This window comes from Melozone crissalis, unplaced genomic scaffold (genome assembly GCF_028551555.1).
Source record: "Melozone crissalis strain CALT ecotype California unplaced genomic scaffold, PUWL_Pcris_2 ptg000013l_1, whole genome shotgun sequence".
Taxonomy (NCBI): domain Eukaryota; kingdom Metazoa; phylum Chordata; class Aves; order Passeriformes; family Passerellidae; genus Melozone; species Melozone crissalis.
Window position 1 is genome coordinate 34,330,605 of NW_026535791.1, and position 23,694 is coordinate 34,354,298.

Sequence of the window (23,694 nt, forward strand, 5' to 3'; positions counted from 1 at the left end):
AGGGGGGCAGGAGGATCCCGGCGTCCGGCGGCTCCGGGGATGCGGTGGCGGCTGCTGTGGCTGCTCAGCGCCGCCGCCGCCGGCTGCTGCTGGGGCCTCGCCGCGGGCAAGACTCTGCGGGGCGGCTTCACCAGCTCCGCCGCCCGCCGGGAGCCGTGGCGGCCCGTGGCGCACTTCCAGTTCCACGGTGGGTGCCCCGAGGGCGGGAGAGCGGGGCAGCGGCGGCTGTGCCGCCCTGGAGCGGGGCCGCGGGGAACGGGGCGGCTCTCAGGAGCCGTTGGGGCGCGGGGGGACCGGGGGCGGCCGGAGGGACCCCGGGGTGCGGGGCGGGGTCAGCCCTGCAGCTCTCCGTCTTTCCCTGCTTCTCTCCCTCGCACTCTCCCTCCCTCTTTTCCCCCTTCTCTCTCCGCCCCTGCGGGACGTGCAGCAGGTCCGATCGCTGCCCGGGCAGCGCCGCAGCGGGGCCGGGGGTCCCGGCCGGCAGCAGGACGTGGCCGGAGGCGGCGGGGCGGCCCCAGGCGCAGCAGTTGGCAGCGGCCCCTCCCCGCTGTGGCTCCCGGAGCGGAGCAGAGCAGCACCGTGCCTCCCTTCGGGTCCCCGGGCCGTGCGGGCACTCCGGCCGGCTGTCCCGGAGAGCGGGGATGCTCTCGCTGCCACACGCATCGCTCCTTCCCGCTGGGAACTGCCCCAAATGGCAGCGGTGCTTCACGTCGCTGTGTGGTCTTGGTGACCCCGCGCATCAGGATGTAAAATTCTCACCTGGTTGTTCCCAATGGCTTTTCTTTCTCGTGTTAAAAACTCCTTGTTAGTAATAATTTCTGAATGTTAGTCAGTAATTACTTAGTAATAATTCATGACCACTATCCTGCTGAAAGAGCCCTAGCAGTGGCCCGCGGTGCTTGCTAGAGAAGTTTTACTTTACATAAAGAGATGTGTGCAGCCATGACAAGTGCCGTGTCCAGCCAGGCTGTGCTGGTCAGCCTGCTTTTCCTTTGTGCTCAGCACTTCAGTTGCTTAGGCTGTTTTTCTTTCCCATTGAGCTTCGTGGCAGAACAGTTCTGCACATGCTTCAAAATCTAACGGGAAACAGGAGAACGTGACATAAGCAAAACAGAGTTGGAGCATGACCTTCCAGTGCTGAATGAGGAATGATGGATAGGGTGGAGGTAGCTTATGAAGTGACTTGAAAGCAGTTAATTAGCGCTGTCCTAGAAGTTAACTGTACAAGTGCTCTAAATAGATCTGAAGGAAAAAAGTGCACTGTTTAAATCTGAGAAGAGACTGTCAAAATTGAAGATGAGTGGTGTAGGTGTTCAGATATAATTGTATAAATTGATGTTGCATATTTGCATAGAAATTCTTCTCTTCCTGCGTGAATATCAGCAACTGTTTTGGGTCTTAGTGAAGCCTTCTTTAGAACTTTCTGTTAATATTTCAAAATCTTAGCTAAACTGTAGTTCATATAACATTTTACTGACTTTTCTTCTCCACTAAATTCTACCTTTTAATTTAGGAGACTCCTAGGTTAAAAAAGTCTATGACTCTAGTCTTCTACACTAGAAGACTAGTCTTCTTTCGTATTTTAGTATATGAATGAAATTATGAAAACAAGTTTGAGGGTTGTGGAATTACTCAGGCAAGATAAATTTTGTTAAATGAGCTAGTTCTAAAAGGACCAAAATATTTCTGTGCCTCAAGATGCAGCCTACAGTGTCAGGACAAGGGGGAATGGTTTCAGACTGAAAAAAAAAAGTAGGTTTAGATTAGATATTAGGAAAAAATATTTACAGTGAGGGTGGTGAGGCACTGGAACAGGTTGCCTAGGGATGTTGTGGATGCCCCATCCCTGGAAGTTTTTAAAGACAGGCTGGATGGGGCTTTGTGCAACCTGATCTAGTGGAAAGTGACCCTGTCCACAGCAGGGAGGCTGGAAACTAAGTAGTCTTTCAGGTCCCTTCCAACCCAGGCCGTTCTGCCATTCTCTGATTCTACAGCTAGACTGACATATTAGAGAACATTTGAAGTTTGATTTTCTTTGCATCAATTTGACATCGATCTTTCATCTATAATTAAGTATTTTAGCTCTAATCCATCCATAACGTGGAAGTCCATTCACATAAGTTCTTCTGGTGTTGGACTTAGGAGCTACCCTGTGATGCTCATAGTCATGCCACAGAGATCATAAAATACTAGACTTTGAACAAGGTATTGAGACTACTGAGGCAGTGTCTTTAACTTGAAAATAATAAAATTTGGGGTGGGAGGGAGGAAGGGAAAAAACATTATCTGGAAGTCTGTTTTTAAAAAGAGGGAGGAGTGAAGGCTGTTTGTAGTACTGAAGGTTACTGACACTTCTGCTATAGTTAAGGTTTGTTTAAGGACCATCACAGACAATTGTACGTTCACTGGTTTCTTAATGAGAGACATAGAAATTGTTTCTGAAAGACCATAAATACTTCTAGCAGGAAGTAGAGGTAAAAAATTAAGGCTAATATGAAGCTGTGTTGCAGCTAAGTACAAGGAAAATCTGTGCTACACTGTTTGCTTGTAACTGACATCAAGACAGAATAGTTGATTTTGTTTTTTATATATTAAGGTGACCATGCTGTTCTGTGTGTCAGAATCAAGAATGTAGCAGTAGCTGTGGCAAAAGCAGCTAGACTTCACCTCTTTCAAGCACAGGAATGGCAGAAGCTGGAGAACAGTGTCCAAGACCACAGCTGTACAGAGAAGTTCTCTAAAGCTCAGCTGACAAGTGAGTTACTGGGGTTTTTTTCTCCTTACAGCATTACTGTGTATTTAGAACTCTGTTATCTGTGTGTTTAGAATATTCATTTCAGTGAATTTGGACTTTGCATCAACTAGGACTTTGGCCTTCTACAATTAAAATTACTACAAGGAAATAAAATTTCTTTGTATCACTTCAGAAGAATTTGTTTGCAAGTTATGATTTAATGTGCTGCTGGAAAATGAAATCTATGACAAACAATGGCTTTAGTGGAAACAGCCAAACTTTATGACCAGTTCCAGTTCATGCTTTCACATGTTCACAACTCAGAAACGGTACATACTTGGCTGAAGTTTTCATTTAGTCATTCAGTACAAAGAATTTTTTTTAGCTCTGCTTGGAGTAAATGTCTTTCTTTTTGTTTGTTTTTTATTTTAATCTCGAATTATCTATAAAATAGATTATCTTGGGTATGAGAGAGAATTTACAAAGAGTAGCCTTGTACTAAGAAACTGAAGAACTAAAGAAGCTGAATGTTTGGGACAGTCAGATGTGTGACTTGTTTGAGGTGTGACTTGTTTGAGTTTGAATTGTGACTTTCATTGCAGTGGAATGAAAAACAAACTAGAGGCAAAGTGATGGAACCTGCTGCAGTTGCCTCTAAACTTCTGAAGCAAATGCTTGTAAGGTGGGAGCGTGTAGGCCAAGTACAAAGTAAAAGGGTAATTTTGTACCTGTAAACCTTCTCTTTCACTACCTCATGATAAATCTTTTTTCTCTACAAAAATTAATCTGCATCATGCTACCTTACTTTATAACTTTCCTCTATTATAACTTAATGCTATTTCACCCTTTACTTTTATAACTTGATATTTGTTACTGAATCTCACATTCAGCAGTTTTTAATGTTTGAGCTAAGAGTTATACCAGTATAGATTATGTAGATTGTCTTTGTCTCTTGTTTACAAAGGAACGTTTCCCACTTGTCAGGAGGCTCCCATTCTCCAGTTCCATGGAAATGGCATTTTTCAAAGCAGAGAAAATAAAAATAAAATTATATTTTCATGATAGCACAAATTTGTCATGCTTCGATGTATAAAACATGCTAGAAAAATTTTAATACAGTATTAAAAATGAACTAATCAGGATAAAGCTTAACTTGAGTATCCATCTAAATGTGAAAGAGCAGTAAAACACTGAAGCATTGAGTTATGTAACTAGAAGACAGACTAAAATAATTTTTGCGCCATTTGTTTATCATAATGGTATTTAAAGCATAAATTTTCCTCTAAGAAGTTAAATTAGTATTAGATGCTTCATTCAAATGTATTTAAAAGAGAAGCTGTAGTCACTTAAAATACATTTCCTTTGTGTAGTCAGAATCTCAAGAGTAACAGATTGATCATTTGTCTTAATGAAACCTTACACAGAGGTCACTTGTAGGGATGTGGTTTCCTTACCCTTCATCAGAGCTGCACAAAAGTGCTGCTGGAATAACTGGCAGTTGGTCTGTCATTCCTGACTTGTCCCAGCAGTGTACTCACTGTTTTCTGCTCCCTTAGGAGTTGTGTGACCACAGGATGAGCTGGATCTCTTTGCTGATCTTGGGCAAAATCAGTTACTTTTCTACCTCTGAGTCTGCTTACAGATTTGAGAGGGAACTGACTAAACACACTCTGTGTGATCTCTTACTCTTGGTACAAATAACATTGTGAGAACTCAGCTGAGAGGTGACATGGGGAGTAAAGCCACTCCTGTCTGCCACAGTTTGCCTCTCATTTGGATTAAGCACCATATGCAATACTGGTTTGTATGTCATCCAAATCTATACCTCATGACAGTTGCTGCAAGGACACATACACTGCAATTCTTCCTGGATTCTGATGTTGCTTAGTTCATACCTTAAGAGAACAGAAAATTACTTCTTGCAGTTGAAACACGTTTATTGGAATGACATTGAAGTTTTTCACAGGTGGGCTTCAAGTTAGAAACTTGTTCTAAATTTTGTCTACAAAATATTTAAGGAAAATGAGGTTGTATGTTTGCAGCTCTTATTTAAAAAGGCCTTTCACAAAAGAAAACATGTTTTGTGGATTTTTTATATTATTAAATTTTTCTTCATCCTTAGCCATTGTCATCTTTATCTATTAAGGTGAATTATTGTTATTGTTACTTCTCCTGCAGAGAAATTATTGAACTGATTAGCACTTCAGTTCAGTAGCCAATTTGACAGTGCTTTTGTTTCTTGCAGTTTCAGCCAAACATAGGGAGCCGCAGGTTTCATTTACATCAAGAGTTTGTTTTGAAGAGACTCTGCTTGGTTAACTGTTGTTTTTAGGCAAAAATAGTGGTGAGATAGCAAGAAGATGAAACATGAGTATCTTATGTAGTCATTTTTAAATGTAATCTGATTTGAAATATGCAGTTTAATTACATAATGGTTTCACATCTCAACTGTCAATTGAAATTCAGTATATTACAGTTTGGGTAAGATACTGTGAAATAATACTTATTTGCACCTTTAAAGCATGCATGGTGTTGTTTACTGAGCTCACATGCAGCTGTTCTTGTTTGGTGCTCTAAATCTCTTCGAAAGCAAAGTCAAATAAATTTCAGAAAGGTATTTTTCATGCTGCAGAAGTACCTGGTGGGTAGTACAGAACAGCTAATCCTGTCAATACAGAACTAGAGGATGGAAATGTGCTAAGCAAAGGACATAGTTTGCACTTGCTGGCTTCTAGAAGGAGGGAGCCCTCCCAGCAGAGCTGAAAGTTGGGGTGCAATGTCCTCCCCACCTCTTGCCCACACCTACTTGAAACAAAAGCTGAAGTTGGAGGTCTGATCTCTGGTGTTATGGATAGCTTTCAAAACTCACTATGTCTTCTACTGTATGTAGTTTATAACCCGTATATGATGCTGTGGATTTAAGTTTTCTCATCATTCAAACATGTGTTTTCTAAAACCAAACTAATCAAATATTTACTCCTATTTTTGTTTTTTGTGCTTTCTTCCAAAGTGACTGTGAACCACACAGAGCAAAATCTGACAGTGTCCCAGATTCCTTATCCGGAAACATGGTATGTGTTTTATGTAGACAAGTTTACCTGCGAAGAGAATTATTCTGAATCCGAGGATATTCAGTTTGAAATGATCTTACTAAACCCAGATGCAGAAGGGAATCCATTAGATCACTTTAGCGCAGGGGAATCTGGTAAGATTTTTTTTCTTAAAATTAGATTTGTAAATTAAGGATCTGATAATTCAAATCAGTGCTTACTGTGCTTGGAAGAGTATGGGGAATGGATAGCAGAGCCTCTTATATTTCATATTCTGGTTTTGTACAAATAGTAAACTTGAGTTCATTTTCTGTCATCACAGAAAAATCCTTTCCTTTCCCTAGGCTGACTTTCCAAAGCTTGCCTAACTAGAAGTGTAGATGCACAAGGAAAGTCAGTGTTAAAATCCTTGTGGACAGGTATTTTGAACATGTTGAAATTGTAATCTTCCACTTGAATGTAAACTTAATACCTGATTTTAATTAATTAGTGAAATTCCTTAAATGTGTGAATCTTGAATCTCTGCAACATGAGTACATGCACGGTAAACCATTTTGCCAGTACAATTTCAGTTCAGTGTTGAGATCTTTATAAGTATCTTAGTCACAGGCTGTATATTAGCTTTGTCAGGCCTGATTTTGTTATAATTAAGACACGTAATTTTAAATCTTTAAGCATCCAAAGAAAAACTCAAGAGAGCAGCTAAAGAAATGCCTGTATAAAATTGTATGCTTTGGACAATCCAGCTTAATGTATTCTTGGTTGCAGTGAGTAGCATCACTGCTCTTTGAGGTGTTGAGGCCTCATCAACATGTCACTCACCTGGGTCTGTTGTGAGGAAAGGGCTCTGAAGGCTTAGACTGCCTTCCTATACAGAGTGAGCCTGAGTATACCAAGGATGAGCCTAATTTCTGTGCTGGAATCAAATGTCCTGCTGTCACTCATGACCTCAAGAGAATATAGAGGCAACAACGGCAGATCCATTTTTGAAAGAAAAAATACTCACTGGAATAATTAGCAGAATCTGCAAGAAAGTAGCACATTAATAATCTGGATTTCAAGGCTCATGATAAGACTTAACCTCTCTATTTAACTTCTTAAGTTCTATAAACTTGCTGGTTTTTATTTGGTGAATTTGGCTTTCAGAAGTGAATTCTAGGTTAATTTACTTAGTCTCAAAGAGGAGTGATAGCTAAAGGAGTAATTGCTAAATCAAGGGGCAAAGCAGCTACATGGCATCATATGGCCCAATAAAGGGATGTAGAGACCTCCTACATCACAGAGGCATCTCAGCTCTGTATTAATTTTATAGGAACACTGAGCACTGGGAAGCAGAACTCTAAACAGCTTATGTGCTGAGTAAGAAGGTGTGTGAATGTGCTGGATGTATGTATTTAGGTCTTACAAGAAGGAAGCAAGGTGAGCTGTGCATGCCATGTCTTTCAGAGTTGCAGAAGAACACTTCTGTTAATTCAGAATTAAAACCTGCATTGTTGTCATGAATCCTGATGCTATGTGCACTGGTCTACTTTCAAAGAGCTGAGGAGCATTTCATCTCTCTGTCTTTCTCTTTTATAATTTAATTTAATGCATCTCTGGGAAATAATCTTTGCCATTTTTCCATAGAAACTTAGAATGAGAGGGTATCAGAGAGAAGATCCAGCTTCATTTCTTGCATATTTCATGCAGGCAACTAAAAATTACGTAACTGCAGAAGGTTTTACTTAGGTTTTCCTTCACTTTAATTACTTTAGGCTGTGGCTTGGCACAGAACATCTCAAAAATTAAATTAATAGTAAGGAAAGCATGAGAGAGAACTTAAGGCCTGTGATTACAACATTTGCCTTCAGAGATGAGGGGGCCTGACTTCTGATCCCTGGCAAATAGTCTTATTTTATATGGTAGGGTCTTCTACATAAGACATTGTGTCAGTGGAATCCAGGGTTTCTAAAAGCAGATGAACAGGTAGCATTTTGAAGAGCTTTGAAGTAAGATATTTCATGTAATATTTTACTTTGTCTGTCAGCTAGGTTCCTTGAAAGTCAGGAAACTTAGAGGAGATAGGTTGAAAGTTGTATTTTTTATTGTGGATTTTTAGTGCAGCTTTCTCCTAACCCCTTCTGGTCTCAAACCAATAATCTACACTCTGTCTATGGTTGGAAGGAGTGTTCTATCATAAATGCTTTGTCTTTGTTAAAAGCTAGTTGATTTTCCTGAAGAGTTTTCCAAGAGTTCTCACTCATCATGGTGAGAAATAACTTTTACTTATGCAGTTGTTGCCAACTTCAGTGGGTATCTTTTGAAGCAGAAAGAAAGATTTGATCTATACCACATACTTTTGTCATTGATAAATCATGCACATGTATTGGTGTACAAAAGAAGCAGAGTGGCCTGGAATTTTTAATCCTCTTCATTACCTTATGCTCTTTTTCTCCCATTTTCCTGTGTGTGTGTCCAAAATGCTTCATTTCAGTCACAGAAGTTATAATGCTAGCTACTATTCAGAACTCATCCAGTTCTAATGTTTTTCACCTCAGATATTGACACGTGTATACTTGCTCTTCCCAGTCTCTGGAGGGAGCTGGCTGGGAGCATTTACCGGTTACTTTGCTGCTGGAGAAAAAGCTTTTTTTAGAACCTGATTCTATGGGCACCACTAAATGTCATGGAAGGTTGGAGAATAAAAGCAAGTTTTCTATGAGAAGTGTTTGTTTACCTGTTTTTGCTTGTTTCTCACTGGCTTCGACCCTTTGGGAGCTCCCAGTTGGGTTGCAAAGCTTACTGACAATAGAAAAGGTTTCCAGGATCCAGGTCTTAAAGGAAGTACTTTACCTGACTACTGCCAGACTGAAAATTAGGGGACTTCTGTTTTATAAATAATTTTTTAAAAATTGGGGTTTTTTTTTTAGACAAGTGCAAAAAATGCATGCTAGGAACTAATTACTGTTTTCTGTGCTACTTTTCTTTATCTCTAAGTTTTTAGACATGATCAGCTGTGCTTCTTAAGCTGCTTTATGTGGAGGAAGGGTGACACCCAGTGGTTAAAAAGATTTAATAGAAGTCTGTTTGGGGTTTCTCTCACCTCAGATTGTGCCTTTATGGAATCAAACAAACAAGCAAAAAGAGCTAAAAATGAGTCCTTTAATAAATACGTTACTTATTGATTAAATAAGCTACAGTTGTTTTATGTGTATCAAGAAACTCTGCACTTTATACTAGTGTGGTAATTGCTGCAAACCTCTCTGCTCAGAAAAGGTATTGTTGATTAAAAACACTTTGTCAGATCAAATAATAATCAGTTATTTGATAAAATTCACTGATTTTCTTGTATAAAATTGACTAGGATTTAGATCTTTTATGTGTACTATCACTTTTGGGTAACAGTTGTTAAGAATTTCCCAATGATTGTATTAAAGGAAACCCACTATATTGGGTTTTTTTAGTTATTTATTCCTAGTAGCAGCGTTTCTTTGTAAAACTAAGCTGTATTTCTTTTTTTTCCCCACAGGATTACATGAATTCTTTTTCCTGCTTGTCCTTGCATACTTCATAACTGCATGCATATATGCACAATCCCTGTGGCAAACAATTAGGAAGCGTGGACCTATGCATGGTGTATTAAAGGTGTTGACAATTGCATTACTGTTGCAGGCTGGTTCAGCATTTGCCAACTACCTGCATTTCTCAAGGTACCTTTGATCCTTTTCTGCTTTCAGTCTTTAGACTTTAAGAACAATGTGTTGTAAAGATCAGTACATGATTTGCCTGGGAGGAGGGATTGTGGCAAAATACAGGACTGACTTTTGAACTGCATCATTATCTTAATGTACTTGTGAGAGAGAACACCCGTTTAAGACACACCCACTTAAAAATGCAATCTTTTTGTTCTTGTTTCAGTTACTCTAGAGATGGGATAGGAGCTCCTTTTATGGGAAGTCTGGCAGAATGTGAGTCTGTACCCTGTTTCTTACATATTCCTACCCATGAATCTGTATAATACATAGAAAATGCTGTTGCTAGACTATATTATATTGGATCACATAGTTTGATTTTCAATATAAAATACTAAAAATTGCTCCTTCAGAAAAAAACATGTTTTATGTGTTTACAATAACTGTATTTGAAGTTACACATCTGTGATATTGTTTAGGATTTTTCAAAGGGTTTTTTTGTCTCTAGATTCCTTGCTACGAACACTTAAAGACATGAATATCACCCGAACAGGTTTTTCAATACATTGAAGAGTTTGGGGAGTTAGTTCTAGAAAGCTAAGCTTTTTAGGAAACTTAATCATATTTTATAGAATTTGTCATTTCACTGACAAATTTAACAATTATTAAATGGAAAAGTATTTTACAGCACAAATTTTGTGATTAGCATGATGCAAAAAATGCTTATGTGAAGGTTTGATGCTAACAAAGCATTTTTCTCTACTTTGTATAGATATTCCAAGTTCTTACTGGAACTAAATTCCTGTAGCATACCTTTCCAAAATGCACTAACTTAATCTTGTTCCATTCTTCATTCTCCATTGTTGTTGGATAGTTTGGGGTTTTTTTTCCTGCAGTTCATCTTTGAAGAACTGGGGGCTCATTCCAAGCAAATACATTTCCTTTTGACTGGCTTGAAGCACCCCAAGAAAGCAGTACTGCAGTAGTGTGATAGTGTTGGGTAGTAACAGCCTATAGAGAGAAATATTCCGCTTTGTAGAGTTCATTTAGAAGGCTGCAGTTGGAATTATCAGCCTCTTGATGGCACCTGGCACCACAATAATTGCCTCTTTCTTGTTTTAACCATTTGAGCTGGCAGCTCCCTGCAGCCACTCCAGCAGCTGTGTAATTAAACATTCCTTCTCATCTCATGAAATGAAATAAAATGGAGAATATGGAGGTAGTCATAACTCCACCCCATTGTTAACTATCCAGCCAGAACTTGAGAGAGAATAGCTTCATGTTAGATTTCTTTTTTCTTTTTGTATATGTGTTGTAGTCAAAAAGCCCACTTTTATTTATTAAGATTATAATGAATATTATTTTTTAATCAGTAGCTGAATTTCTTAAATTCAGCTAGGGAAGTTTTTACTTTCTTACTGTCTCTGAAGTTGATGGTTTCCAAAAGAGTAAGAGAGCAGAAGTAATAGAAATGTGGAAAGCTTCAGTGGCAATTACAGTTCTGAAGAATGGCTGATGACAAGTAGTATAGTTTGAAGGGGAAAGATGATACCTATATGGGAGAAAAATTTGAGTTAAAAATAAATGTTAAAATTTCTATTAATTGCAGTGTGGCCAGAATACCTTTCTAAAAACCTGTTTAGATGGTTTAGATACCATGTCAAGCAATTATTCTTTTCCTAGTATGATGTAGTCTTTGCCATGTATAAAGAGCTGATCCTCAGTCTAATTAACTATCTAACCCAATCTCATAAATCACACAAATAACGCTGACAGTCAGAAGCATTGCAAGTGCTGTCCTTTTAACTTTTGGTAAAAATAAAATGTGAAGAGTCAAAGACCATTATTGTGTCTGTTGAAGAATCAAAAAAGGTGAGCTGTGATGAAATCAGACAATTGGTATCAGCTCAGTAACGTGACTTTACACTAACATTGAATATTGTGAGTTCATTCTCATCTTCAAAATTTTTCTCACCCTTTTTCTTTCTAGCAAAATGTATAGGATGTCAAAGATTAAAGCTGGTTGTGGCTTTTTGCCTTACACGAATTTATGTGGGAATCCACTTGAATTGTTACCGCACTGAAGCACAGCAGTAGCTATATCCATGATATGATGGAGAGATGATGTCTGGCTATAATAGGGCAGCTTATCTTAAGGAATGACAGAAAAGAAAATGCTCCCTAGAACACACAGAATTATTCAGTCCTTTTTCTAGTTTAGATTTGTGACATTGATTTGGCATGCCTTTGGTTCATGTAACAATTCTTTTTCTAGTGAGTACTGTCTCTCAGTAAGATAGCATTGGAAAATAACTCCATGATCATTTTTTTTTGCCCAAAATCAGTGCTGGTTGATTTTATTAAAGAATTTCCAATTTTGTATTTACTAAAAGCTCTTGACAGATCTTAAATAGCAAAGGTGTCTTAAAACATTAAGAAGCATTTAAGCATGTAAACTCTGAGAATGCCAAGCATATCCTAGGAATTACATTCTGAAGTCTAATTTATACTCTTTATTTTGCTAGTATTGCTGGATGTCAGGGAAATATTGTAGATTATCTTCTTTTGATACGTTTCCCTTGTGTCCATATTAATTTCTGTACAGTGGCAACATTTCCTGTGCCAATATTTTTAGTGAATATTTATCTTTTTTAATACAGTCCAGTTGTATAAAAGTAGAGCTTTGCTTTTTATGTGACAGAAATATTATTCTTGTACCTGATAGTGTAAGTGAAAATTACAAATAAGGAACAAATTTAATTGAACTAAAATATTAATGAAGCAAAAAAGAAAGCATTGCTGTGTGTAGTGCCCCATCTCTAGTTTCTGAACCAAATTTACAGTATACATAGTGTAAGAATCTATTTTTCTTCTACATCTCTGCTACACTAGTACAATGAGTCAGATCCCAACACCATCTTTAAAATTGTTCTTTAAGTCAAAAACTTACTAGGTCTAAAGCTAACAATTACCCAGAAAGAAATCTTCAGGTTTTTCTACTGTCAGTAGTGCTCAGCAAGCCTACAAATAAAGGCTTTAATATATCCTAGCTTAAAGTTTTCTTTATTCTGATGCAGCTTTAAACACAAGTTTGAGACACTGATTAAGAATGTAACTTTATGGAGTATGTGTTAATTGTTCCCAAACAGAGGTAAAAATGGACATAGCAAAATGAGGCAAAGGTACTTTGCATTTAGTAAAATGAAATACAGACAAGCTGTTGATCTAAATGAAGTTTGTGTTAAGGTTATTCATTATATTTTCCCCTTTAAGTATCTCAGAGTGGTATTTGTCCTAAATATTTGTGCTTTCTTCTGGAAGCTACTACATCCTCAAGACAAAGTGCAATTAATTCAAAGTACAATGTAACTATCTGATTTTTGAACAAAAGTTCTTCAGAGTGAAGAAAGGAGTTAATTTCATTATGTTGCATATTTGCACTATGATTAACATACATATGATTTTAGTTCTTTAGCATTTATAAGTCTATTTATGCAGATGGACTCCTGAGCCCAGACTGCTCTGACACCAGAGTGGGATTTGGAAAGACATGGCACTGTGCCCATGTTCTTGCAGATCTGCAGCATAACTGCAGGAAAGCTGATAGTAATCTGTTTGGTCACTGAAAACTCCGCAAAACAGCCACATTTTGTGGCAAAGCAACTCCATCTAATCTAACTCATCAAAATTAAAAGGTTATACAGAGGCATAAGCATCCATCGTTCGTTCACGGGTATACAGAACATTTCTCTTTGATACAGGAAAAAAACCAAAACTTTATTTTTGTTGTAATTTTATTCATTTTCCTTTTGTTTTCAATAGTGTGTGACATAATCTCACAGATACAGATGCTGTACTTATTGTTGAGTCTGTGTATGGGTTGGACAATAGGCAGAATGAAGAAATCTCATGGCAGACCTCTTCAGTGGGATTCCAGTCCAGCGTCTACCGGCATTGCTGTAGTAGTTGTTGTTACACAGGTTTGCATTTCATATTCCTTCTTACACTGAGGTATACAGCTGCTATTAAGTATGACAGAACTGTGAACCAAATAATTTCAATATTTTAATTTTATGAGGGAGGAAGGGAGTATCAAGACTGGAAAAAAGCCCACAGCATAATGTGCACCCAGTATGTCTAATAGGTAACACCACCTTCTCTTTACTTTAACAATTTAAGATGTAGCTCCACAGTATGTTTTTGTCTAGCAGTAAAACCAGTTAAGAAGTTCCCACAGTTTCCCAAACTCCTGATTGTGCCAATTGTTTGTAGCATTATACTGTGAACCAGATTACTGGAACAACCTAGACTGAAAAAAAAAAAGTAAAACAAACTTTTTTTACACATTTTATTGATCTGATTTGCAATGTGGTCCTATAAATAGTTGTAATCAGTACAGCTGAGGCATTGTGAACTGCATTATGCAGATTGACAACCAGCAGCATGGGAGGAAGGACGAGAAAAGTTGCTGTGACAGTCTTTGTCATGAAAACACAGAAATCATCAGTGCCCTCCTTTTGGAAGCACTCAAATAGAATGTCTAATGGTCCTTTCAATCAATATAAGGAAGGGAATTCTTGAAAGGTTCATGTGCAGGATTGGTCTTGCAAATATACAAATGGTCTGACACATAATTTCATTCAAATATTTTCCATTAGTATAAATTAGAAAGTTAAGTAAACCAGTAACTTAAAAGTAAATTGTAATGGAAATCATTCAACCCTGGTGGTGCCTTTTGTAAACAAATTTTTTTTAAATCACATCATTAAGACAAGAATCTGAAAACCATTGAGAAAGAGAAGGGAGAAACTGGAGACAGTACTGAGGAAGAGATTATACTGAAAATTTTTGTGCTATTTGGGTAGTATCTGTAATTAGCACTGCTTCTAAACTAAATAAGTGGACTTCTAGAACATTAAGAATAGCTGGGAGCTGGCATTTCTTGCTAATTAAGAATATAAACCAAAGGCTGTTAAGGTCAGTGTTGAAATTTAAAGATGGGTGTCAAAGTAAGGTGGAATGAACCTATCCAGCACCAGAAATTTTACATGCTGGTAGTAAAGAAGACTTCTAAAGTATTTAATTTCATTCATGCCTCTGCACTTGTGCATATGTATGGGTTTGTTAATATTCTGCTGCTTGAGACTGGAAACTTTTTCATTGTTGTTTCCCTTTATTATACATAGAAAAGACAGTATAATCAGCTTGATCTTATTTTGGTTGTTACTTGTGGTAAAAGTGGGGCAGGCATCATACATGTGAGCTGCTTCCCCGAAGACTGGTCCATTAGACATCTTGTGGTTCTTGGAGCAGCACTGGAACTGCATTAGTACACAATTGTCTGTCTTACTTTTCACCAGGAAGGCACAGCTCCACCTAATCTCCTTCTGTACCATTGGGAGTGTCAGGTTTGGCAGGAGTCTTGCAGGAGCACAATCTGGATATTGGAATATGTCATTGCTTAAGTGGTTTTGCACCTCCATCTCAGTGTCTACTGTCTCCAGTGAAATTTCCCTCACACCAAGAGTATCCCTTCTGGAGAGGATATTTTCCATCTCATGGTTCAGTACATACAAAATGCACCTTTTGTCAGATTTTATTCTCCTAATTACAGAGTGCAGCTATTGGGCTCAGGGAAATAGGATTTAGACAGTTTTTCACTGGTCTGTCTAGATTGACATGGATGTTTGACCTGCTATAAACACTCAGTTGGCCCTTTTAAGGGCTAAAAACCTAGAATAACCTTCTTCCTGTTCTGATCTTTCCCAGAGATTCTTATGGGAGAACCAGCTTCCTCTTATGTCAGAGATTGGACAAACTTCATGTGGATAATCAGAGATGTTCTGAGGGCTTGCTGTGGAGGCTGCTGGAAACTATGTGCATTAACCTAATGCAGCAGATAGAGATTGCACCATGTTAGTTTTACTGACATTCTCCCATACCTGTCCTCATCTTATCTTCAGGGAAGTCAGGAAAGTCAACAGCCTAGAAAATGTGTTGTTCTTCACCTTAAATGCAGTTTTGACTAGCAGGCTATCTGAGCCTGTTTGCCTGCTACTAGTTCGAATTGCTCAGCAGATTTTCAGGGGTTTTTCTCCTCTTGGTACTGATGCTATGGATTTTTTCTTATTGTTCTTTCAGAAGCACTAGCAATTTCCTGGGCTGTGTTCATGGGTTGTCTTCAGTGTCAGGTGGACACAGCCTCCTAGTCAGCAGATGTCTTGTGGTCTTTGCAGCTGCAAAGAGGTAACATCTCAAAGGAGGGACAAGTCTGCCATTTAGCATCTCCCTTTGCCTTAACTTGTTCTTTATTTCAGCCACAGAATAAAAGATTCCCAGGCTGCTGTGCATTCATTAAAAATTCCACTTTCTGCTGCTGAATCACAAACCTTGTACAGAACTTTATTGATGGCAGGCCCTTGCCATCACATAGACTTGAGCAGTTTCAACTTTCAAGGCTGATCAGACTGTAGGCAGTGATTCTGGAAAGATAGCTGATTGCTCTGAACCTGATCAAAATGGCATAGAATCTTACTGCATTAGACATCACCCTACACAGGGGTTCTTAGGTGTGCTCAGAATGAGCTCTGCCTCTGACCTTAGATCTAAACCATTTTTTGCTGTACTGCATTGCATGACATCAGATAACTCAGTACTAGATATGGTTGGGAACAGCTAGTTTGCCTTGCTGCTCCTTCTAATTTCCCTTTTGCTTCCCCCTTCCCCTTACCTCTCAGGGGTGATCTGTCCCATGAGAACCTGGAGATTGATACCTTATCTTGGCTTGTCATAAAGTCAGTGTTGGCATCATGGAGGGAAGGAGGAGTTCTACCATAATGGTTTTCTCATGACATGAAGGAAGAGTTCTTCTTCATATGGATGTGGAGGTTCTGCTTGTATATCTGGAACATCAGGATGATATCCATGGCCACCATTCCTCTAGTATTTGAAGAGAAGGCCAGTACTGGACAGGGGTTGGTGTCCCCCGTGAGCCAGGATAGGTCAGGATTATATACAGGTAAAGTCAGGCATTTTGAACAGTGTGTTATGTAAACAAGGAGATGGTCGTTCTGTTCCATCTTATGAAGGAGCAGTGACTTTAATGTTGGGCATGGCATAGTGTGAGTCAGCTCTTTAGCTTCCTCTCTCATCCAGTTCTTTCGTCTACAGCCTAAGCACAGTTGTTCTTCTGGATAACAATTAGAATTGCCCCCCCTGATTTCTTCTCAGAGCTCAAACATAATTCTGCTCACTGCCAACAAGAGATGTCTCTGATGTCTACTTCAACAGGTTGATGTCTGGTGCTTTTAAGTTTGTTCCTGATATTGCAGCTAAGTGAGCTGATACTTGCCTTTCTGTGGTCAAGGTAAGGGACCTTAGGATTCCTTGACTTTGATTTCTCAAATTTTAATTTTTTTTTTTTATTTCACAACCAAAGAGATTTTAACTTCAACATCATACTTGTCTATGAAGGTGTTTCTTCATTGAAAACAGATTGTGTAGTCTGTTTTTACCTAGAAACACTTGAAAGCACAGTTTTCTATAGAATCCTGCTTTTCCCAGGTGAGTGAGAACAGCCCCAGCTCATAGAAAAGGCAATGATACATTTACTTTGTCCAAATTTACACTGTGTTGCACTGACAGTTCCACCTCTGCCTCTAACACCTCTTCCTTCTGCTTATTTTGGAATAATCTAATGAAGCTGAAGGAAACTGGACTTCTGTGATCTCACATTCCTGTCACCATACACAGCCTTTGATCAACTGATGTTGTGTTGTTTACACTCTTTAAAGGGCTAGTCCAGAACACACTCTGCTCTCAGACACTATTATCCTATGAGGACTTGGGCTTTGTTCTCATGATCCCTTTACTCCAGCTCTTTGTCATCTTCCCATGAAAGTGCCTTTTTTCTTTGCTGTTACCCTTGGTGTAGACTAAGGAAAATTCAGGCCTTCATGAGCTCTGGCTTTTAAGGTAAGGTAGGTTCCAGTGATATTTTCTTAGAGCAGTATCACAGTTCTGTCTCCATCAGCCTGTATGGCTTCCCCCCAGATGCTTGAGTCAGGAAGATCCTACACATAAGTTCAGGGAGCCTTTTATTTTCTCAAGCAGAATATGTACAGTCCAGGGAAGTTAAATATCTTGGCTGTTCCCAAATGTAAATATCAAAAGGGAAAATGCTGACAAAACTGCGGTGATTCTGTAACTGGTAGAACCGTTGTTCGTTGTCTAAGCATGTTCTAACTGGACTGAAATAACTTCTGTGATAGGAATTCATCAATTTCATGCCAAAACTAGTGCTGCAGACACAACGTTACCAAACACTGTGCTGTATCTCAGGGATTTGGGAGCAGTTTAGTCTTACTTCAGTCTTACTCTTTGACAGAATTCTCAGTCAAGTAACTTGATCATTTGAAGATGTTTGCTTGAAATCACACCTTTTCTGATCATTATGGTGAGAACATTTGAAGCCTGTTGGTCAGGTTGTGTGCTAGTAGTCAGTGATGTTGAAAACACGCATGCTTTATGTCTGTCCCTCTCCCATCCTTCCATTTTCCATCCAGTTGGTTGAGGAGTGACTGAAGTGAGAGCAGCTGTGAAATGACAGGGCTGTGTCCCCCTTAGGTAAGGGAGGGGGAAAGGAGGAGAGTACTCTGAAGATATTCTAAGCACAAATTATTCTAATACTCAACTGATGAGACTCAAGGCCACCCACCTTTGGAAGGCTCAGGTGGATTACACATTTTTTAAAAAGTTAATATTAGGAACCTTTTTGTCTTTATGTAGTGAGAAAGCCTTTGAATGTGTTCAGAAAGGAATTTGACTAATTTATATTTCTAAATTGAGCTATACAATGTCTGCTTCTGAAGACCTTCAGAGCTACTTCACTCATCAAATTTGCCTACCTTTCTTTAAAAAACCTGCTTTATTAGGCACCTGAAGCCTTAGTGCAAGTTAGATATGTGCAGTAGGTGGACTGGATTCCAGTGTATATTCAAGTTTTAAAATGCCATTCAGCTGCTACATGATGCTCCAAGAGTCTAAACTTTATACATTAGTTAGCAATTCACAATGTTAACACAATGTTAGCATTCCCAAAGTCCTGAAAAGATGTTCTTCAGCAAGACACATTTTTTCATGCATCTGGCTGGGGTCTTCTTCACAACTAAGATCCAGAAACTGGGTGCTTGTTAGTCTGTTTTTCCTTGGAGAGTATCAATATTGTTTCTCACAGTGCTCCCAGAAAATTGGATTCCCCAGCAGATGGATACAATGCTGGGAGTTAAGAAGGAGGTTACTGTCTTTTATGTAGTTATCTGTTGGCTGGAGTGCTCGGCCAGATGTTGGAATGGCATTTGGAGCCTGTAACACTCCCTTTCCTAGACCCTAGGAGGTTTCTGAGCCAGGTGTTTGCAGAGTCAGGCTCACTCACAGTTTCTGACCTAGCTGACGCTGAATTCTTTTCTCCACGATGGCATAGCTTCAATAGAAGGGGTGGAGAGTGGCCCACCCAAGAACACCCTATAGCCTGGCAGTTGCAGCACTCTCCAAGGAGGTGGGAGATGTGAATTGGATATCCTTTAGGCAAAGAAGGGAATTGTGGGAGATCCAAGTTCAACCTGGGTGAATGCTTGAGCCTTAAGGCTATTGTATAAAAGGGGCAGCAGCACCACCCTCTTACTTCCCCATCTTTGAAAAGAAAAGTGAATCCTGTTAGGATTTTGAAAGAAAAGGCGTAGTCGCCTGCCTTTGAAACAAGCTTTACAGGTTGTGGATCACAAGTGAAAGGAGACACCTCCCTGTAGCTCTGTGAAATCATTTCAGTGGTCTTCCTGCAGAGTAGGACAAGTGTGCAGGTGATTATTTCACATTTTTTTCTAAGGTGCTACATTCCCTCTATCCACATTAGAGGAAACTTTAACTTGTCCAGCTTTGTACAAGTTACAGCATACAAGAAGTGAGACTCTGTTCCTGCCAGTTGCAGTTGGAGTAATAGGTCACAGCAAAAAGCATTTCAGACTAGGGTTTGTTGGATTTTTTTGCTTAGGATTGCAGTCCCTAACAAGTAGACTGGAGCATTAGCAGATAACTTAATCTGTCACAGGAAAGTTAGTTGAGAGTTAATGTAAGCTGGTTTATTCTAAGTGCACTTTGCTGTTGTTCTTTTTCAGAGCTTCTTGTTAATTTGGGAGCAGTTTGAAGATACAAATCACCACAGCTACCATTCACACCATGGCTTGGCGAGTGGGCTGCTCATTGGCCTCAGAGTCTGCCTAGCTCTGTCCCTGGCTGCTGGGCTGTACCAGATTATCACAGTGGAGAGAAGCACACTGAAAAGGGAGTTCTACATCACCTTTGCCAAAGTATGGCTTACATCAAGCAAACTGATCCCTTTGTCTGTAAATACAAGTGGCATGCAGTTGACTGAAGCACTAAACTCTTTCCCTCCATAAGAAAGTGTCTGACTTGATTATATTGCACCCTGTCATCATACTCTGAAGCAGGCATTTTAATTTGACAAGGAGTATAGAGCTTTTTAAAACAGAAATCCCACCTTTCATTGTGTGGTTTTCGTTATGTTGATTGAAAATTAAACAATGGGTTCATAAAATAGACAGAAATGTAAATGTAGTTCCTGTAACTGTCATCTCTTTCTTCTAAGCTGGCATGTAGTCATTTTACAGCTTACACTCATCTTCTTTTTTAGGCCTGCATTCTCTGGTTTCTGTGCCACCCATGTCTTGCAACCATTGCTGTAATATTCAGAGAATATCAAAGAGAAAAGGTATGTACAGGCAAGATAAAAGAGATGAAATTTGAATAGTAGTTGTTCTTCATGTTTAATGTTTGTTAGCAAACTCATGCTCTTAGGCTGTTAATCCTGTGACCCCAAAGCAACTTGAAAAGTCTTAGTCACACAGCTCTCATTGATGCTAATGTGAGTCATATTTTACAAAGGCATACAGGGCTCAAATCATCTAAGGGTAATCATTTCTGGGTTAAGGGAGGGAGAGGGGGAGATTGTTAAGTCAAAGGAAAATGTGGAGGGGGTGTTTTGTTTTATTGTTTGCTTGTTTGCTTTTAATTAAAAACACCTTGGAGATTCTTTTAACAAAGGGAGTAGAAAGATAAATCAGTGGATTTTTTTTGTTGTTTGCTTTTTAGTCTTCATCCTTTAAAAGCTTTATGTGGCTAAATAGGTCAGGGAACCTGTAGCTGAACTGTATTCTTTAGATCAAGAAGTCTGTCCAAATATGTTGTTTGGTTTGTAAGCTCTAAGCAGTTAAAAACAAAGGTGGACTCGCTCAGTTTCTCGGTTGCTTAAATTGGGAAGTGGAGAATTCTGTGTGTGCAGCCTGCCATGTTCAGATGAAGTGCACCACTGTTCTCAGGTGATTGACTACCTCCTTCCAGCATAGGGTTTGCTTCTTTTCTTTATGCTTATAACCATCTGTGCATTTGTATGCAAATATATTCAGAAAATGAGCTTTTATTTGTGTAGAGGATATGTAATGGAAAGAAAAAGGTTTTATTAAATATAAATGATAAATTCTGTGTTTGATTTACAAAAAAAAAAAAAAAAAAGGAAATCTAGGCTGAAAAAAAATTGATTAAAATTGATTCCTCTAGAGTTACTAATGAAGAGACTTTTTGTTTTCCTTGATGAAAACATCCTCAGGGCAGGAGGACAGTCTCCAGAGGTACCAGTCAAGTGGTATTTTTGCAGTATTTTGAGCTTACTAAAGAAAGACTACAATTGCTCTGCTCTTGCGTTTGAGCAACTTTAACCATTATGTGCAGCTGCAGTTCCTACACTATGATAATTCAGCTGTGTTTGCTTCTTCAAATGCACCTCAATAAAATAAAATGCACAATCAATAAATACCATACTTATTTAAGAAAAACATGCATTTTAAAGGATTGCCTGCACATAAACTGGAGACTTGTGCCTTCTCAGAAGCAAGTTACACCTTTAGGCATTTGATAAATATAGCCTTACACAGCTTTTGCAGATGAAGAGACTTGAACTGAAAGAGATCTGGCTAAGTGAGACTGACAAATCACTATCCTCAGCTCCATGATTTTGCTAGTGCAAAGTGTTTCCAAGCTTTCTTCCCCCCCCAGTCTGTTTGTTGTAAGAATAGAATATCTAAACATCACCTCTGCTTGTGAAACTGCATGGGTGGTGAATTGCAAGTCTGAAATTCCCCAGAACAGAGACTGCCAGAAGGGTTATGTGACTTGCCCAGGGCTATCTACTGATTTAAAAACACCCAGGTGTGAGAGTCTGATTCCTGGACTTAAAATGCATGTTCAAATCTTTTGTAACTGCAGCAGTGTTAAAGGGTTTAAAGTTAAACCTCGAGCACTCATGCTGATAGAAATTTATTGTGGCTTGCCTAGTGAGAGAGTTTTTTTCACTTACTATTTCTTCCTCTCTTTTTTTTGTCTCTAGATTATTACCATAGGAGTTATCCTCTGTCAGTGCATCTCCATGGTTATCCTCTACAGACTTTTTCTATCTCATAGTCTATATTGGGAAGTATCTTCACTGTCATCAGTGACATTGCCACTAACAATATCCTCTGGACATAAAAATCGACATCACTTCTGAGATGTTTGGGAAGAATACATTACCTAATAAATGTGCAATAATGACTTGAATATGCAGGTATTTTTGTCACAAGTGTATGATACATTGGTTTCACTGGAAAACTGAGTGATAATATCAAAGCACTTCACAGACCGTTAGTCTGACGAGATTCCTAGATAAATGTGTTAAAAATATTGTGGAGTTGAATACTGAAGAGTATTGAAAAATATTGAAGAGTTTTATAGATACCGTTTAACAAGTGGTGCTGAGTTATATCACAGAAGAGTACAATGAATCTTTTCTCTCCCATTCACGGACACCAAAAATGCCATTACTTTGTGTCAGTACTAGGTTTGAAGGTCTTATAAAATGGAGTTCCTAAAACATCTACGTGCTCAAACAAGTTTAAAATAGGCCAGTTGTGAAATTGGTGTGATGCATAACGATGAGTAAAAGGATTTTTTTTGTTTTCATGCTTTAGAGAAAATGCATTTTATGTATCAGTGTAAAAGATAGGGAAAGAAAGGAGGGAGAATCATCTAGAAAACATATGTAAAATGTTCACAACTGACTGCAAGAAACCTTCCTTTGTCATGGGTGTAAAAGAAAAGCCTTTTTTTGCATCTAATGTTCATACTGGTTAAAATCCTAATGGGAATGTAAATAGGGTTTATGTCTTCCTTTTTTAAAAAATAAGTAAATGTAACTAAAAATTCCATCCAGTAATCAAGGTCTGAACAGTTTTTGAGGCTTGGAATACATAGCAACATAAAGGTAATTAAAACAGCAGCCTTGCATCTTTTAAAGGAGAAAAAAAAGGCAAAGAAAATGGAATGGGTGATGTGGTACTAGAATTTTAATCCTGATATAATTCATTTCTGTTACATTGAGGATTCAATCATAATTAAGCCATATACACAGATTAAATTAACAGAAGCATTTCAAATAAATGTTGGTTTCAGTCATCAACTACCCATGAATTCCTGCCCAAGGATACTTAATCAGGATTAAATTTTCTATGAATAATTGAAAAACAAAATACTCACTGGATTTGTTATAATCCATGTTGGCACTGGGTTCTAAGTAGTTGCCATCTTCCATCCGTTGTAATAAAGCCATTCTATTTTGTGATGCCCTAGCATCCAGAAAGCCAGTGTAAATATATACTTTATTGAAGTGCCTATTTATAGAGTATGATTAAATCATGCTGACACTTTTTTTCTTTCATAATAAGAACATACCTATTGCCATTGTGAGTGAAATTTTTCATTTTGGATTTAGCTTAGTTTAAACTTCGTACATGTGTGTTTCTTCACAAAATGGATTTTATTTTCTAGTAAATCAATGTTTGCTTCTTCTTAACAGCGTGCATTTGATTATGTCTCTGTGAAAATGTGAAGACACTGGTTCTATCTTTAAAATAGCCCTAAGTTTTCCATTTATCTTTGCCTCAGTTGTGAGCATAGTTGAAACATAAGTCTGTTCCATTTTAGTTTAGAGGCAAAACTAGATATTTGCCTTTGACTAAGGCAAAATGGCAACATGACAAAGTTGCTCATTAAATCATCTCCTTTCTTATTGTTTGTAATTCAGATCAAGAATGGCAGGTTGAGGCTGGAAAAGATGAGATATTATGATTTCACA

At 38.5% G+C, this 23,694-nt stretch overlaps 1 protein-coding gene across 1 annotated transcript; it reads left to right on the forward strand.

The window, feature by feature from the left end:
- Positions 1–39: 39 nt before the first annotated feature.
- GPR180 (G protein-coupled receptor 180) lies at positions 40–23,412 on the forward strand. The gene is made up of 9 exons (XM_054272092.1): positions 40–187; positions 2,597–2,755; positions 5,745–5,939; positions 9,293–9,473; positions 9,682–9,731; positions 13,278–13,435; positions 19,628–19,819; positions 20,164–20,241; positions 21,913–23,412. Exons 1-9 carry the CDS (start codon positions 40–42, stop codon positions 22,069–22,071), a joined length of 1,320 nt encoding a protein of 439 aa, XP_054128067.1. The 3' UTR covers positions 22,072–23,412.
- Positions 23,413–23,694: the final 282 nt, after the last annotated feature.